Below are 15407 nucleotides of genomic sequence, written 5' to 3' on the forward strand. Positions count from 1 at the left end.
CCGTAGGCAGACAGATGGATTTAGACGAAACTTGGTACACAGTAGGTTATAACACACAGGATAGTATTTTTCGACTTTTAGCGGTCGCGGGGCCCGCGGGCCATCCCTACTAATATTATAAATGCGAAAGTAACTCTGACTGTCTGTCTATTACGCTTTCACGTCTAAACTACTGAACTGATTTTAATGAAATTTGGTACAGACATAGGGTTGACCTTGAGAAAGAACATAAGATAGTTTTTATCCCGGACTTTCGAAGAGTTGTCTTGGAAACGCGATATAACCGACATCGACGCGGGCGAAGCCGTGGGCGAAAAGCTAGTATGCAATAAAACATTAAAATGATGTAACTGTTTACGCACGCATTTCGGCGTTTCGGACCCAACCGGAGTCCTCAATCATGAGCAGACGCGGCAGGATCGCGAGTCGAACGTCTAGTCGGGTTACCCCGATAAATACGCGTGAGTAAACCGTTACATCATTTAATAATGAATCAGTCTCACGATAGTAACTATCAAAATATTATGATTGTTTTTATTTTTTCTAGATTATGGATAAACACACCAGCAGGACTTCAAAGGTAGCTGCCTGGATATTATGGATCGTAAACTGTTTTGTCATGGTGAGAATTCTATTTACATATTCCATACTAGGTGTTGCCTCCCACAAAACCGTCCCTGGACTTCCACGAATATTTCAAAACTAAAATGAGCCAAATCGGTTCAGCCGTTCTCGAGTTTTAGCGAGACTAACGAACAGCAATTCTTTTTTATCTACAAAAAAAAAGTAGAAGATGATTCAATGGCGTATGGTTTAAAAACAATAAATTTATTTTTGCTTTTCAGGTCATCTGTGCTTTGCTGGTGGCGCTGGGATTGTGGATTATATCATCACCCACGTCACTAGCCTCGGTGTTAGAAGCTTCTGGAAGTATGATCATAAAGGTCAGTTCATATATATTATAACTAGCTGTTGCCCGCGACTTCGTCTCCGTGGGTAGAAGATATAAGTTATGATTTATACCTGCCCTGATTTTTTCACATTTTCCATTGTATCTTCGCTCCTATTAGTCGCAGCGTGATGGTTTATAGCCTAAATGCTTCCTCGATGAATGGTCTATTCAACACAAAAAGAATTTTTCAATTTGGACCAGTAGTGAGTGAACATGGCGAAATTTGTAACGACTATTAAAACAAGACAGTTGCTGTGGGAGAAAGACGGCATTCCTAATGATTAAGAGCGGTCAAATTGAAATATAAAGAGCGTGCCTTTTCTCCGCGTGAAAACGGTCAAACTTTGTCATGAGATAATGAATTTGATTGCATTCATTTTCAGTCTGTCTTTTTCTACTCTCAAGAGCTTTGAACGTTTAACACAACGTTTGGAAGTCGCATTAAAGTTTCACTTAAAAATAAAAATATTCCTACGTTTTTATACACTCATTTTCTTGTTTGTTTGTCGTTCCGGTTGGATATTTGCAACTCAATTTTGAGGCACTTCCCGATAAGCTAGTAGGCTGAAATTTTCAGGTTAACTTCAAACTCGATGACAATGCAATTTACAACTATAAAAACGGCTGGACCGATTTTGATAAAATTTGAATGGAGTGGGTTTAAAAACGAGGGCTCTTATATTTTTTAAATCTAGTTTCCGTTTCACAACATTTATCAAGTCCAAGGTCAGACTAATGCTCGTAGCAAGCGGTGCATACACATTAAAAATATGTTAGATTCGACTTACTATGATTACAAATCAAATGTTTTATTGATTATTATGAAAGCATGCTTGGATCTGAAGGTTAATGATATAGACGATTGCTTTACCTAATTGTTTTAAAACGTATTGACAGCAAGGATAGCCGAGTGGTTGAGGTCACCACGCCAAACCCACTGCGCGACGTGTTAGTTCGATCCCCGTAGGACAAGTATTGTGTGATCCACGAATGCTTGTTCCGAGTCTGGGTGTCTTTGTGCATGTGACTTGAATGTTTGTGAAACTCCCCGCGATACAAGGATTAATTTGGGTAGATATTAAAAAAAACTGTTTAGATTGCCAACAAATTCCGGATACGTAGGTATTTTTTTTATTTTTTATTTCGTAAACGAAAAATATACTGAATACAGTGATTTAAAATCTCGTGTGACGTCACTTACCAGTACGCTTTTTACTAGCAAGTGACGTTTTTAGCCACCACTACCATACTTAAGTGCTTTTTATCTTTCTTATTATTTTATGATGTGATAAAATGAAAAATACGTGCGCAATATTTTTGGAAATCTGTCTGACGGTCTAAACAGATTCATTTTATTAGATTTAGGCCCGATTTTTCAATCATCAGTTAATTTTTATCTGAGGAATAAATATGACCGTTTGACATATTTTCTATACAAAAGCTGTCAAAACGTCAAACATATTCGTCGAATAAAAGTTGTCTGGTCATTGAAAAATGGGTCCTAACTCAAATACCCTATTCTTGAACGCGGGAGTCGTTTTAAAAAGACACGTATTTCACTATCAGTCAGGCTGGCGCATCACTCATGAATATTTTACAAGATGGCCGCGACGAAGTAGGGCACGCGTATAATAGCATCAAGTATTGCTTATTTTGTCGCATGACAGCGGATCAAACACATATGTTACTTTAGATCGAATGATACCCTCCTTTCCAAGTTAATTGGGGAATTTGGAAACAATTATTATATTGAAATAGTTGTATTGTGGCTAGTAAACTTTTTTTAACCTCAGACGCTAAAAGGGAAGTGTTATTAAATGTTTGACGTGTCTATCGGTCTGTCTGTCGCTATGTGTGATTAATAGATTTTAATTTATTTATTTTGTGTATTAAAGGTAAATTATGTGTGAGCATTCATTTAACATTTTATGTTAAAAATCGGTCAAGCCGTTGAATAGTTTTGGGGGTGATAGTTTTTACTGTCGGTTTTTTTAATTCTTAGTTTTATTAAAGTTTGACACTCCCCACTCAACCCAAAGTGGAAAGAGTCATTTGATGATTTCCAAACCGAAAAAGGCTTCTAAGTAAAAACTATGCCTCGCTTATTTAGTAACTAGCTGTTGCCCGCGACTTCGTCCACGTGGGTAGAAGATCTTCAAGCCATCAAAGATGAATATTTTTTCCACATTTTCCATTTTATCTTCGCTCCTATTAGTCGTAGCGCGATATTATATAGCCTAAAGCCTTCCTTGATAAATGGTCTATTCAACACAAAACAAATCAATTCGATCCAGTAGATCCTGAGATTAGCGCGTTCAAACAAACAAACAAACTCTTCAGCTTTATATATTAGTAGGTATAGATAGATAAAAGGGTCAGTGTATGGGAACAGCTGATAAAACATGATATGTCATTATAATTATACGGTCGCGGGTCGGTCACGTGAAAAGTATAAGTGATATTGTCACGTGACTAAGCTATAACTGCATATGTAAGTAAATCGAGCACAAGTTAAGCTAAGCTTGACGCGGTTGGTCCGTAGATGAGTGACCATCTTTGTCATAACGAGTTCCTCCATTTTTCGGAAGGCACGTTAAATTGTTGGGCCGGCTGTTATTCATACATCTTTGACAGTCGTTACTGGTAGTCAGAAGCTAGAAAGTCAGACAACCAGTCTAACTAATGGGTATCGTGTTGTCCATAACTGGGTTGATTAGGTCAGATAGGCAGTCGCTCTATAAAACACTGGTACTTAGCTAAGTCCTGTTAGACTGGAAGCCGACCCCAACATAGTTGGGAGAAGGCACGTTACAATTGATATTTTACTTCTCCCTCTAATCGCCCCTTAACACGATACTCCGATATCATTTGCAGTGCAATTTGAGATCACAATATTTTGATGTTCACTGAAGTTAATTTTAGGTAGAATAGGTTATTCGGCTGCCGTGCTTGTCGCCGCCTGACACCATCGACCCGGTCAGGACTCGCTAACTAGACTAGTTGCAACACGCGACTTCATCTGATGTAAAATATTGCTTAAAGTAAATTCTACGAATATTATAAACGTTCTGAGTCTGGGTGTCTTGTGCATGTGATTTATATGTTTGTAAAACCTGTGACACAAGGATTAAATTCCTAATTGCGGGTGTTTTTTTAATAAAATGGATGTTTGTTCCTCTTTCACGGAAAAACCATTGAAAGAATTGGGACGAAACTTGGTGGGAGATAGTTTACAACGAGGATTAATACATAAGATTTTATTCCGATTTTATGTTCCTGTGGGATGATTTTTTATTTGGTTGCTGGGCCCGCGGCCAACAGTTTTTTACTTACTTATTAAATAGTCAGGACCTTGTAAAATCTTATTTTTTGATTCGACCTGTGGGTTGCACTTTATTATAAGAACTAGCGGTGAACAGCTGCTCCGCTCCTGTGGAATGTTGCAGTGAAGCAAAAGTAATCCCATTTTTTTAAGTTGATAAAGTCTTTTTCGCAGCTTAACAAACAGATTTACATTCACATAAAAGGTTAGGTTTCGGATACGGTTAAAAGAAACAACGCTCGCATGCAATTTGACGACCTCCGTGGTCGAGTGGCGTACGCACCGGTTTCAAGGTGTCGCTAGCTCTGAGGTCCCGGGTTCGATCCCCGGTCGGGTCAATGTAAAAATTCACATTTCTACATTATCTCGGGTCTGGGTGTTTGTGGTACCTTCGTTGTATCTGAATTCCATAACACAAGTGCTTTAGCAACTTACTTTGGGTTCAGAACAATGTATGTGATGTTGTCCGCATTTATTTATTATTATTAATTATGAATTGAATCCTTGTGTCGCGGGGGTTTTACTAACATTCAAGTCAAATCCACAAACAGAACCAGAATCATAACACCCCATTCGTGGATCACACAAACGCTTGTCCTACGGGGATCGAACTAACACGTCGCGAAGTGGGTTTGACGTGGTGACCTCAATCACTCGTTTACCAGTTTCGATAAGTAACGTGATTTTCGCCTGTCATCATATTCTTAATGAAGCTGTTCCATCTGTCGAAATGTCGTTTAGCTAGAACGGCTGATAGTAATAATATTTTTCTCCCCACCAGTCAGTGTTTGAGGAGGCAGTATCCCTGCAGGTTGGCATCGCGTTGACGGCGATCGCGGTTTTTCTGTTCTTCGTGTGTTTCATGGGATTCTATGGAGCCATCACCAGGTCACCGTTCCTACTGTTTATGGTGAGTGGACGAAATTTACTACTTATAAATCTTTCTGAAATTATAAACGCGAAAGCTTGTATGTATAGATGTTTGTTCGTCTTTCACGCTAAAACTACGGAACGGATTTAGACGAAACGTGGTACACAGATAGTTTATAACCGGGATTAACACATAGGTTAGTTTTATCCCGATTTTATGTTCCCGTGGGATCATTATTGATTTGTAACGGGCGGGCCCGCGGGTAAAAGCTACTATGCTTGCGGCATTACAAATTAGATTTTAAATGGAGTTCGAAATTGTGGTAAATTTTTTCATGCGATATACACTGAGCGCGACGTGTTGCGGGTTCGATCCCCGCGTAGGACAAACGTTTGTTTGATCCACGAGTGCTTGTCCTGAGTCTGGGTGTCTTTGTGCATGTGACTTGAATGTTTGTAAATCGCAGCGCGATACAAGGATTAAATTCCTTAGTGCGGGAGAACTTAATAAAAATCATTGAATTTATTCTCCTTCTTTCAGTACTCTGCCCTGGTGATACTACTTCTGCTTCTAGAATGTTCTCTTCTGTATTATTTCTCAAGCAATCTGGTAGAGGTAAGTAAAGTATGCTCTGCGAATGTTTCATATGTTTTTTTATCAAAGAATACGAGGTTCGTATTACATTCTATACTAATATTATAAAGCTAAAGAGTTTGGTTATTTAACCGCGCTAATCTCAGGAATATCTGGTTCAATTTCAAGTCAATATTAAACAGCTCATTTATTGCGTCATCGGTGAAAAAGCCTGAATACTTAGATATTAAATATGAAATATTGTTTCACAGAAAGGTCTACAAGATGACGGGCAGTGGACGCACGCGATGCGTCTTGCATTCCAATGTTGTGAACATAAGTGAGTTTCCATCCATTTTATTTACCCAAACTAGAAAACACCATTCTTTATTAATCTCAGTTTAAAAAACGACATCTACATGAAGGACCTTAGTACCGCGGGACGTTTCACAAACATTCAAGTCACATGCACTATGACACCCAGACTCAGGACAAGCATTCGTGGATCACACAAATGCTTGTCAAGGTCTACAGATGGATCAAACTTATATTTCTTCTTCGGGCTTTTAAAAAGTGAGCCCTGCTTTGAGGTAGCAACCCTCAAAACTCGGACTGGATGTAACAATGATTTTTTTTTTAAATGCGGACAACATCACATACATTGTTCTGAACCCAAAGTAAGTTGCTAAAGCACTTGTGTTATGGAATCCACATACAACGAAGGTACCACAAACACCCAGACCCGAGACAATGCAGAAATGTGAATTTTTACATTGACGCGACCGGGGTTCGAACCCGGGACCTCAGAGCTAGCGACACCTTGAAACCAGTGCGTACGCCACTCGACCACGGAGGTCGTCGTTTATTTTTCAATTCCCAAAATTAGGTACATAAAGTTTAGCTAAGTAGTTTTTTTTTAACTCTTCGGTATTATAACGTTATTATTAATAAGCCATGTCCCCACAGTGCCTCAGAACCAGATATTCGGAAGCCCCCATGGTCGTGCTGCGGCCCAGCCGCTTATCCAGATAACTGTACAAGCACACTTTTATATAAGAAGGTATGATACCTACAATACTTAGATGTCACGTGTTAAACTTGAAAAAGTATAAAAAAATCTGAAAGTTAACAGGTATGTTTGTTTAAGCCGACCTAAACATAGTTGGGAAAAGGCTAGGATGATAAATGACGATGCTTATGAAATATATGCAGTACCTACAGCAAAACATCATTTTTTACAAAAACAATCCTGGTCTCTCTGTTTGTCCGGGCTAATCTCAGAAATGGCTGCACCGATTTCGACTAGACTTTTATTACCTGTATATATAATAAGGAGTAACTAATTCTACTCTTTTTTTTAAGTCTTTTATTTCAGAAAAACGCCTCAAGTTCAGCATAGTTTAACAATAAACTATATTAAATCTACAGGATTGCCACGCATCCATCTCGGTCTGGTTAGACCGCTATCTCCTCCCGGTGTACACGTCTCTAGCTGTCATCCATGTTGTGTTGGCGTCCTGCTCTATCCTGAGGCGGTCGTGTCATGCATCTCGCTCTTACAGCTAGCGATCGCATCGACGCCGTGAACGGTAAGCAGCCATCTTTAAATAGGTAATTTTTAAACATTAGTTTCCTAAGACTTTTGTGCTGTGATGAAAGCTTGCAGCAAACTCTATATTAAAGTAGAAGTTGCTCTAACTTATAAAGCAAATCAAATCAAATCAAATCATTTATTCATTGGCGAATATGGGTACATAGAAGTTCTTAAATATTTTAATACTGCACATTAACCATATCCCACCTACAAAGGCATGCAAACTACACAATTTTAAAAATCACTGCAGAGAACATTGTTTTGTTAAATCTAAATCTTATACAATCTTAAGTTATCCTCTAGGTATTCTGCCACATTGTAATATGCTTTTCTTAATAATAATATCTTGACACTAATCTTAAATCTATCTATATTTGTTATTTCCCGAACGGATTTTGGTAAATGGTTATAGATACGTGGAGCCATACATAAAATGCTTTTGTTAAATAGTGCTGTCTTGTTTTCTGGTAAACTTATATTATAAGTTAATCTTTGGCTTTTAAACTTTTTGAAGTAGTGCATGTTTTTTCTAACGAACATTAAAACCTATTTCACTAATGTAATAAATGATTGTATTCTGGACCGGTTTTGATCAAATTTGTTATTGAGATAGCTAATACATTGGATATTTTTTCTTATTATTCCGAATTCATTAAAAGAGAGCAATGGTTTAGCTATACTATGTAGCAGAAGCCGCGAATAAAAGCCAGTTTGTAATATTTTCACAGTAACTCAAATGATGTAACGGTTTACTCACGCGTATGTATCGGGATCGCCCGTCTAGTTTCTGACCCAACCGGAATCTTTAATTATGAGCTGACGCGTCAGATTAAGGACACAATAAAAAAACTATGAATTAAACCTTAACATCATTTGTATTTACCTTAACATATTTTATACGGTTAGTTGATGTCGAAACTTTTGGGCCGTGGGGGCCAAAACGCTTAAAGATAAGCAAAGCGTCTTGTTGACATTTCCCGTGACCCAAAGGCTGGCTTTTACCTCGCTCAGAGATTTTAGATCGCATTGCCGATCAACGTGGCAATGCTGCCAGCCTTTAGGGCACACTCCCAGCCGGCAGCGATGACGATGTTCGTTTTTAAGTGTATATATTTAGGTTGCAAATGTTTTAGTCATGTTTAATTTAGCTTATAATACTGATCTTTTAACCCTATATCCTTCACAGCGTCACCCCCCATCCCCCCTCCGCGCTCCCGTCGCCGGTGGAGTCAGACGCGCGTCACGCCGACAGTGGAGCCCACCAATGATGATGTTCTCATGCTAGTCGTCGGCAGGGCCAGGATAGGCTGGATAGACAAGCCTGCCACTTCAGCTTAGTAGATTCAGCTAAACCAAAACCAATTTAAAGAGACCGACTTTTCTGGTTGAATATTGAAGTGTTGTCTGAAAACTTGTTTTATTGATATTTGAAGCATTTTAAAGAAAATATGTATATCGTGTAAGAAGACTTTTTACAAGACTTTTATTTTGCCCCTCGATGGGCGCCAATATTTTGTCCCACGGTGGGGCGCCATTAAGCAGTGTAATAATAATTGTGTTATGGTTTGCTCTATTCAAATTTGATTTGTTAGTTAATAATTTATAACAAGTAAATGAGATAACTCTTATAAGGCATAGATAAGGGTGCGTGTCCATTGATGCGGAAATTAGCGAATTGAACGTGGATTGACCAATTAATTTTGATCCGTTCTACTTCATTCTACTCAGTTAAGCCCCAGTAGACGCGTACCCTAAGTATTTTGTCATGGTAATATGTAAATAACTTTAGAAAATATTTTATTTTGTGTCCCGCTTTAGGTGCCAATAGGGATTTTGCTTAAAATGCTCAAAACACACTTAATAGTTTGTATTTAATAGAATTACTTAAAACAAAATTTGTATTAAAATTTTATTGTATGTAAATGGAAGAACTTTTAAATAAGTCATGTTTTAGTTGAATATTATTAAAACTTAAAAGTAAGGCAATTGTAAATAAAATACTGAATGCTCAATAAAGAATAGATTTTAATGTATTTTATTATTTTTAATTCAATGCAAAGGGTTTTTATGTGAAGAGATTTAGGGTCAAATTTGAAAAGCGCAGCTAGCCTTTACAATCTATACGTATACCATCTTACACACACTATGGAACATATTTAATATTCCTAAAATAATAACCAGCCTGTGACTGTCCTATAGCTAGGCAAAGCTTTTCCTAGACTGAAAAAAAATACTGAAATTTACCAATAGCAGACTATGATGGTCCTGTACAAGATAAATAATAAAAAAAAAACAACTTTCCTTCTTCAATCTTTAAAAAAATCTAAAATAGGCAACATCTATCCCCATTTCTTAACCAGTTTTTATTTTTATCATTTTATTTCCTATTTTGCAATCTTAAACATTTTTTTTGCTTCCAATTGCCATCCATGCTATTCAATAGGGGGGCTCTCGTCGGCCTTACTCGCGCGGGGGCCCGCGGTGGCACCCGCGTTACAAGGACTACTGGGACTACGAACAAAACTATAGGTACCTACATGCTCTATCTACTAAAATGCATGCTGGACGCACGTTTATTGCGTGACAAGCATATCTGTCCGAGTCACGTCAGGCTGGCGCCGTGCCGTTTCCTTCTGTCTTACGCGAGGTATTAACCACTGAGTGTACAGTATTCGGTCGGCCACGGCTGCCAGTAGACAAACAATTATCATGTTTATGTACCTACGCGTATAAAGGTATTTTACGTAACGTCGCGTGACGTGAGCGAGAAATTAACATGTTGACTAAGTATTTCGTATCTATACACTGTTATTTTATCAAGAAAATGCAATTTTTCAACAATTCCTAAATAAAGGGTACTTTTTTCAAAGTTGTTGAAAAAAAACGGTCGTTTATGGCATTTTGTGTCTATGGACGTGTTATTTATGGTCAATTAGAGAAAGTTTTATCACTTTTTTTAATCTTGACTGCTTCTTTTCTGCACCAGAAATCATTTACTGTGTGAAATTTTTGACTTACCTTCAAAAATGTATATCAATTTAACTGCCAGCACTAGCCCTATGTTGGGCCAAACTCCATTCAAAGTTTAAAACTTCATCAGTAAAATGCTTTATTTATCTCTCAAGTCCAAAACATAATATGAACGAACCTATAATTATGATAACTTTATTATCATATCATATGAATCAACCACATATAGACACATACAAATTAATTATCCATTATAATCAAAGTTTGCTTCCTAGTTGGTCATTTTTATTTTTATCTATTATAATTAGGTATGCATCATTTATACTACCTGTTACAAACTTGAGATTTTTAGTATTCAGGATGGTATTATTATTTATATCAGCCATTGTGGCCCAAAGCCATTTAGAGATGCAAAGGCTTTTGCCCAGGGTTGGGTCTACATTATAAGATGCCTTAATCAGGCTGTTTTAACATACCAAAGTACATATTAACATTGAAAATATGACAGTTTTTATATACTGTTAAAAAGAAACCGATATCTCCCCTTTTTATTGGTTGAAATATCATCAAATGACACCTTGCACTTTAGGTTGAGGACGGAGTGTCAGTTTTCTACTGATCAAAACCCATCCATGTTCCTTACTTCACCAAAGCCGCTGCAACTGGTATTCTTCCCTTGAAGTTATCCTGTGAATTGAAAGAAAAAAATAGTCCTGAAGACATACTGACTTTATATAACACCAAAAGTTGTATATAACACTTAAAAAAGAAATTTGAATAAAATATTTAGACAAGGCCATGACTTATGGACAAGAGAGGCTATAGATTTTATACAGAAAACCATTATTTAAACTATGGTCGGCCTCTGATAAAACACATTGTATATCTCCCTGTTTTGCAGGCTTTTTGGACATGAAATATTGCCTCGGAATAGTTGATATTGGCTCCAAGCCAATAGGCTCTGTTGTGTAACTTTAAAGCTTTGGAAATGTTAAAACAATGGGTGTGGGTTTATGGCAATCATCATTTATCTATGACGATGATTGATGAAAAAGGAAAGGTGGTTTTTACTAATAGATATATATTATGCGTATTTGCAATGATGATTTTGTAAGAGATTTAGATTTTAAAAGTATGTTGCTATATGTTCATAAGCGATGGTAGGCTATAGAATCATGATTATACTAGCTGTTGCCCGCGACTCCGTTCCCGTGGGTAGAAGAAGATGTAAGTTATGATTTATACACCTCCTGTTTTTTTTTCACATTTTCCATTGTATCTTCGCTCCTATTAGTCGCAGCGTGATGGTTTATAGCCTAAAGCCTTCCTCGATTAATTGTCTACTCAACACAAAAAGAATTTTTCAATTTGGACCAGTAGTTCCTGAGATTAGCGCGTTCAAACAAACAAACAAACAAACTCTTCAGGTTTATATATTAGTATAGATTTTTTTCTGTTAAAATTGATTTAGTATTTCAATATTTTCAATCAATTAAGTTGGGTAAGTTTGTTTTCAAATAGAAGAATACTTTCTTAAGGCTGAAAAACATACTTCACCTAATTGCCTATACCAGATTTTGTCTAGAAACAAAATCCAGGTGATTGTTTTGTTAAAACCTAAAAAAAATGACATTACTTAAGCAACCCAAAATCTGGCTCTATAATGCTTACAAATTCAAAAAAGCTTATCAGTCCCATATATCGAAGATTTTATTGTCTACCTATTTTAAAAATATCCATGCCTTGTACTTCTAACTCATGAAAACAGTCATTCGTAATTGTATAAGCGAGAGAGCACGCTACACTCTGCCTGTCGCCATCTTCCTCACACAACAACATGTTTAAAAGTGTATCTTCGAATACGACTTCACAAAGGTGACCATGGACTGTATCAGAGGTCGGAAACGCGGAAACCGTATGCCTCGGTCATGCACAACGGTTTCACACGAAGTTTTTGTATAAAAACTATACTTGTCTGTGCGTTATTGCGTAGTTGAGTAAACTTTTGCATTAATATAAATTAAAAATTGTGGAGTTGCTAATGTGGTTGATAATTTTATGCTCGATTGATTAAGGTTATATTTAGCAGTAGTCTTCATGTTGGTTAACGCTGTAAAGCATAATTCTATTAATGTCGAATAAAAACGACTTCCATCTGTTATTCCAAGGTACAAGGTATCTCTGTACGAAATATTATCAAAAACCTTTCAGTTTGAAACATGGAGAAAATCTTTCGGGCCGGAGCTACTTTTTAAAGATAATCCGACTTTAGGGAAAGTAAAATCGCGGGGAAAACTTTGAAGTAAATATCACTGTGTCTATCTAATTTATGTATTGATTGATATGTGAAATTTAATAATTTATAGATTCATAGATTATTTTTCGACGACCTCCGTGGTCGAGTGGCGCACGCACCGGTTGCAAGGTGTCGCTAGCTCTGAGGTCCCGGGTTCGATCCCCGGTCGGGTCAGTGTAAAAATGCACATTTCTACATTGTCTCGGGTCTGGGTGATGTGGGTTGTATCTGAATTCCATAACACAAGTGCTTTAGCAACTTACTTTGGGTTCAGAACAATATATGTGATGTTGTCCGCATTTATTATTTATTTATTATTATGCTTAGATGTTTTGTCCTCGAAATCGATTCAATTTTATAGTTTGAAATGTCATTCATCTTTGCCCTTAAGACGTAGAAAAAATGAGATTTAAACGCAAGAAACAGATTGAACTTTCGTTCGATCCTAAGTTAGCTATACGAACACTTTTTATTATATATCTGTGCACACAGCACGATTTCCGAACTGGCTACCATGAGGCGAAGATAAAAAATAAAAGAGGGCCTGTGTAGGATGTGGGTACTATGTACGTAAATGGCAGAAGGTTCACTCGATCAATACTTCCAAGTAATATGGATATTATATGCTTAAATTAAACTCCATGTCTGTCAAGCATGGAGCCCAGAAAAAGTTTCGTCGCGTAAATATGGAATACTAGGTGATTCGGCAAACTTCGTACCGCCTAACAGGCTACCGAAAAATGTGCATTAAAATAATGCACCGCCTAAAAGACTGTCAAAAAGGTGTATTCAAAAAGATCGATTTAAAATTGTGATGTTACCTATATAATCTTTGAAGTTGGATCAAACTGCAAACGTGGTGAAAATATGACAGTCATTTAATTAGTTAAGGATTTCATCGCGGATAAAAGGTGTAACGCGTAATTTGCACGTATTAAGTTTATAGAGAACGAGGTTTTTTTTCTTTTCCCGGAAACCTGTTGGTCTGTTGGCCTGTTGGTCAACAAGTTTTGATGTAATTAAGTTTCTTTAAGTTTAAGCTTACCCAAAACTACCTACATTTTATCAAAATCTGTTATTTCGTCTCCTCTACCTGTAATAACATGCCAGACAGATAAACACATTTATTGTATCCAAACCTGAACCTTCTGTCTCCATTACAATGTAAGCGAAATCCTTACAAAATACATCGCACAAAGGGCGCATGTGTGCGTGCTGGGGTGTATAAGCGCATATATGCGCACGCGCAGGTAGACCTTCGAGTTCATCGCACCGCCGCCCTAAAATACACGCGGATGTCGCGGCCGACGGCTGAGGGGGGCGGCAGACCAGGGGGAGGGGGCCACAGGTGTCAATGTGTGCTTGCTGTGTGAATAAGTTCTTTTTGGTAGGTATAAAATATTGCAAAATGATATGAAAAAATAGCTCAGGGTAATCTTATTTTTCGTCTCTACGAGAGCGCAGGATTCGCGGTAGTTTGCATAGCGATTCGATGTGGTTTTTGGAATTTAGACGAAAGCATGGCCCTCTGCCTACCCTGTCAAGGAAATCTACGAGGAAATCTCTTATGAACAATGTGTAGGATTTCTGGCAAATACACTGTTATAATGATTATGCTTCTTTTACAAATAAACAGCAAGGAATTTAAATTAGGTTATCAAGGTACCTCGCCAATATAAACAAGAGGAAGGACGGAGGATAGTCAATTAAATATGTATTTTTTATTGCAAACGACATTACGAATTTGAACCTTAACCTCTTCTACATAAAGGCTAACTAGTTGAACATAATTATTGCCGTGTTAATACTTTCATAAACGTCAGCAAATAACTCATTTATTAATACATCCTAAGCGAACAGGAAGGTAATTAATTACAGGATAAATTATTGATGAAAGGAAAATATAATAACGGATTACAATGTGTCTGTTTCTAACCAATTAAAAAAAGATGTCCCTGTAAACGAGGAAGTTCTAAATTGTTATAATAATATCCCATAACTTTCACACAGCGCCATCTAGTCTGTATCTAAGCAAAGCTTGTGAGTACTAGACAACTGATAAACATACTTATATATTTATAAATACATACAAATTATAGATAAATTACACCCAGACAGAACAAATGATCATGTTCATTGCACAAACACTGGCCCTGGGTCGGTAATCGACCTTACTACTTTCGGCATAGCAGTCAAGAGTCAGGACCTCTAACCGCAAGACTACAGGCCAGTTGAAATAGGAATGATCTTTCAGCCTAAACGGATGCAGCTCAGTACCAATGTTTTACAAGGAGCGACTGCCTATCTGATCTCCTCAACCCAGTTACCTAGGCAACACGATACCCCTTAGTTAGACTGGTTGTCAGACTTTCAGACTTCTGGCTATCGGTATCGACTGTTAAAGATGTCGTTATAATAGCCGGGACCCAGAATTTAACGTGCCTTCCGAAACACGGGAGGAACTCGTTATGACAGCTCGTTTTAAGTCCAAAATATCTCAATACCTAACAACTTACTTTCTTCATTTTTAACCAAAAAAATAAAACTGCCTCCGACTACCTAGAAACAGCCAATATTGGTCTGGAAAGAAAGAAACTCTAAACATCTGTCAATCCCTTAAGAATTCTTCTTAAAATACTCCGAAAAAGATTTAGACAAAAAAATATTTTTGGTTTGCCATCTGGAACCGCGGAATTAAACCTTATTGCATTGAAATAAGGCTTAGTTCTTCCCCGTTGAAGTGAATTACCATTTTTGCCGACGCTTAGCAGGTAGAAGTTTTTATAATAGACGCACAAAAGATGCAAGTTGAATTGTTGATTTAGATAT

General features: G+C 37.3%; 1 protein-coding gene across 2 annotated transcripts; it reads left to right on the plus strand.

The window, feature by feature from the left end:
* Positions 1-457: 457 nt before the first annotated feature.
* On the plus strand, positions 458-7284 carry LOC113492245 (leukocyte surface antigen CD53-like). 2 transcript variants are annotated; one of them, XM_026869629.1, is made up of 8 exons: positions 458-461; positions 548-622; positions 846-944; positions 5056-5184; positions 5686-5760; positions 5991-6058; positions 6685-6778; positions 7147-7284. In XM_026869629.1, the coding sequence occupies exons 2-8, from the start codon at positions 551-553 to the stop codon at positions 7282-7284; spliced, it is 675 nt and encodes a 224-aa protein (XP_026725430.1). In that variant the 5' UTR covers positions 458-461; positions 548-550. The 2 variants fall into 2 exon arrangements, with proteins under 2 accessions (XP_026725430.1, XP_026725429.1); XM_026869628.1 differs by lacking the exon at positions 458-461 and having other exon boundaries at positions 505-622.
* The last annotated feature ends 8123 nt before the right edge of the window (positions 7285-15407 follow it).

Source organism: Trichoplusia ni, chromosome 3 (assembly GCF_003590095.1).
Source record: "Trichoplusia ni isolate ovarian cell line Hi5 chromosome 3, tn1, whole genome shotgun sequence".
NCBI classification, from domain to species: Eukaryota; Metazoa; Arthropoda; class Insecta; order Lepidoptera; family Noctuidae; genus Trichoplusia; species Trichoplusia ni.

Coding starts and splice junctions, on each gene's coding strand:
- LOC113492245 (XM_026869629.1), top strand. CDS start 551: ATGGATAAACACACCAGCAGGACTTCAAAGGTAGCTGCCTGGATATTA. Junction 623..845: donor TCGTAAACTGTTTTGTCATG/GTGAGAATTCTA, acceptor TTTGCTTTTCAG/GTCATCTGTGCTTTGCTGGT. Junction 945..5,055: donor CTGGAAGTATGATCATAAAG/GTCAGTTCATAT, acceptor TCTCCCCACCAG/TCAGTGTTTGAGGAGGCAGT.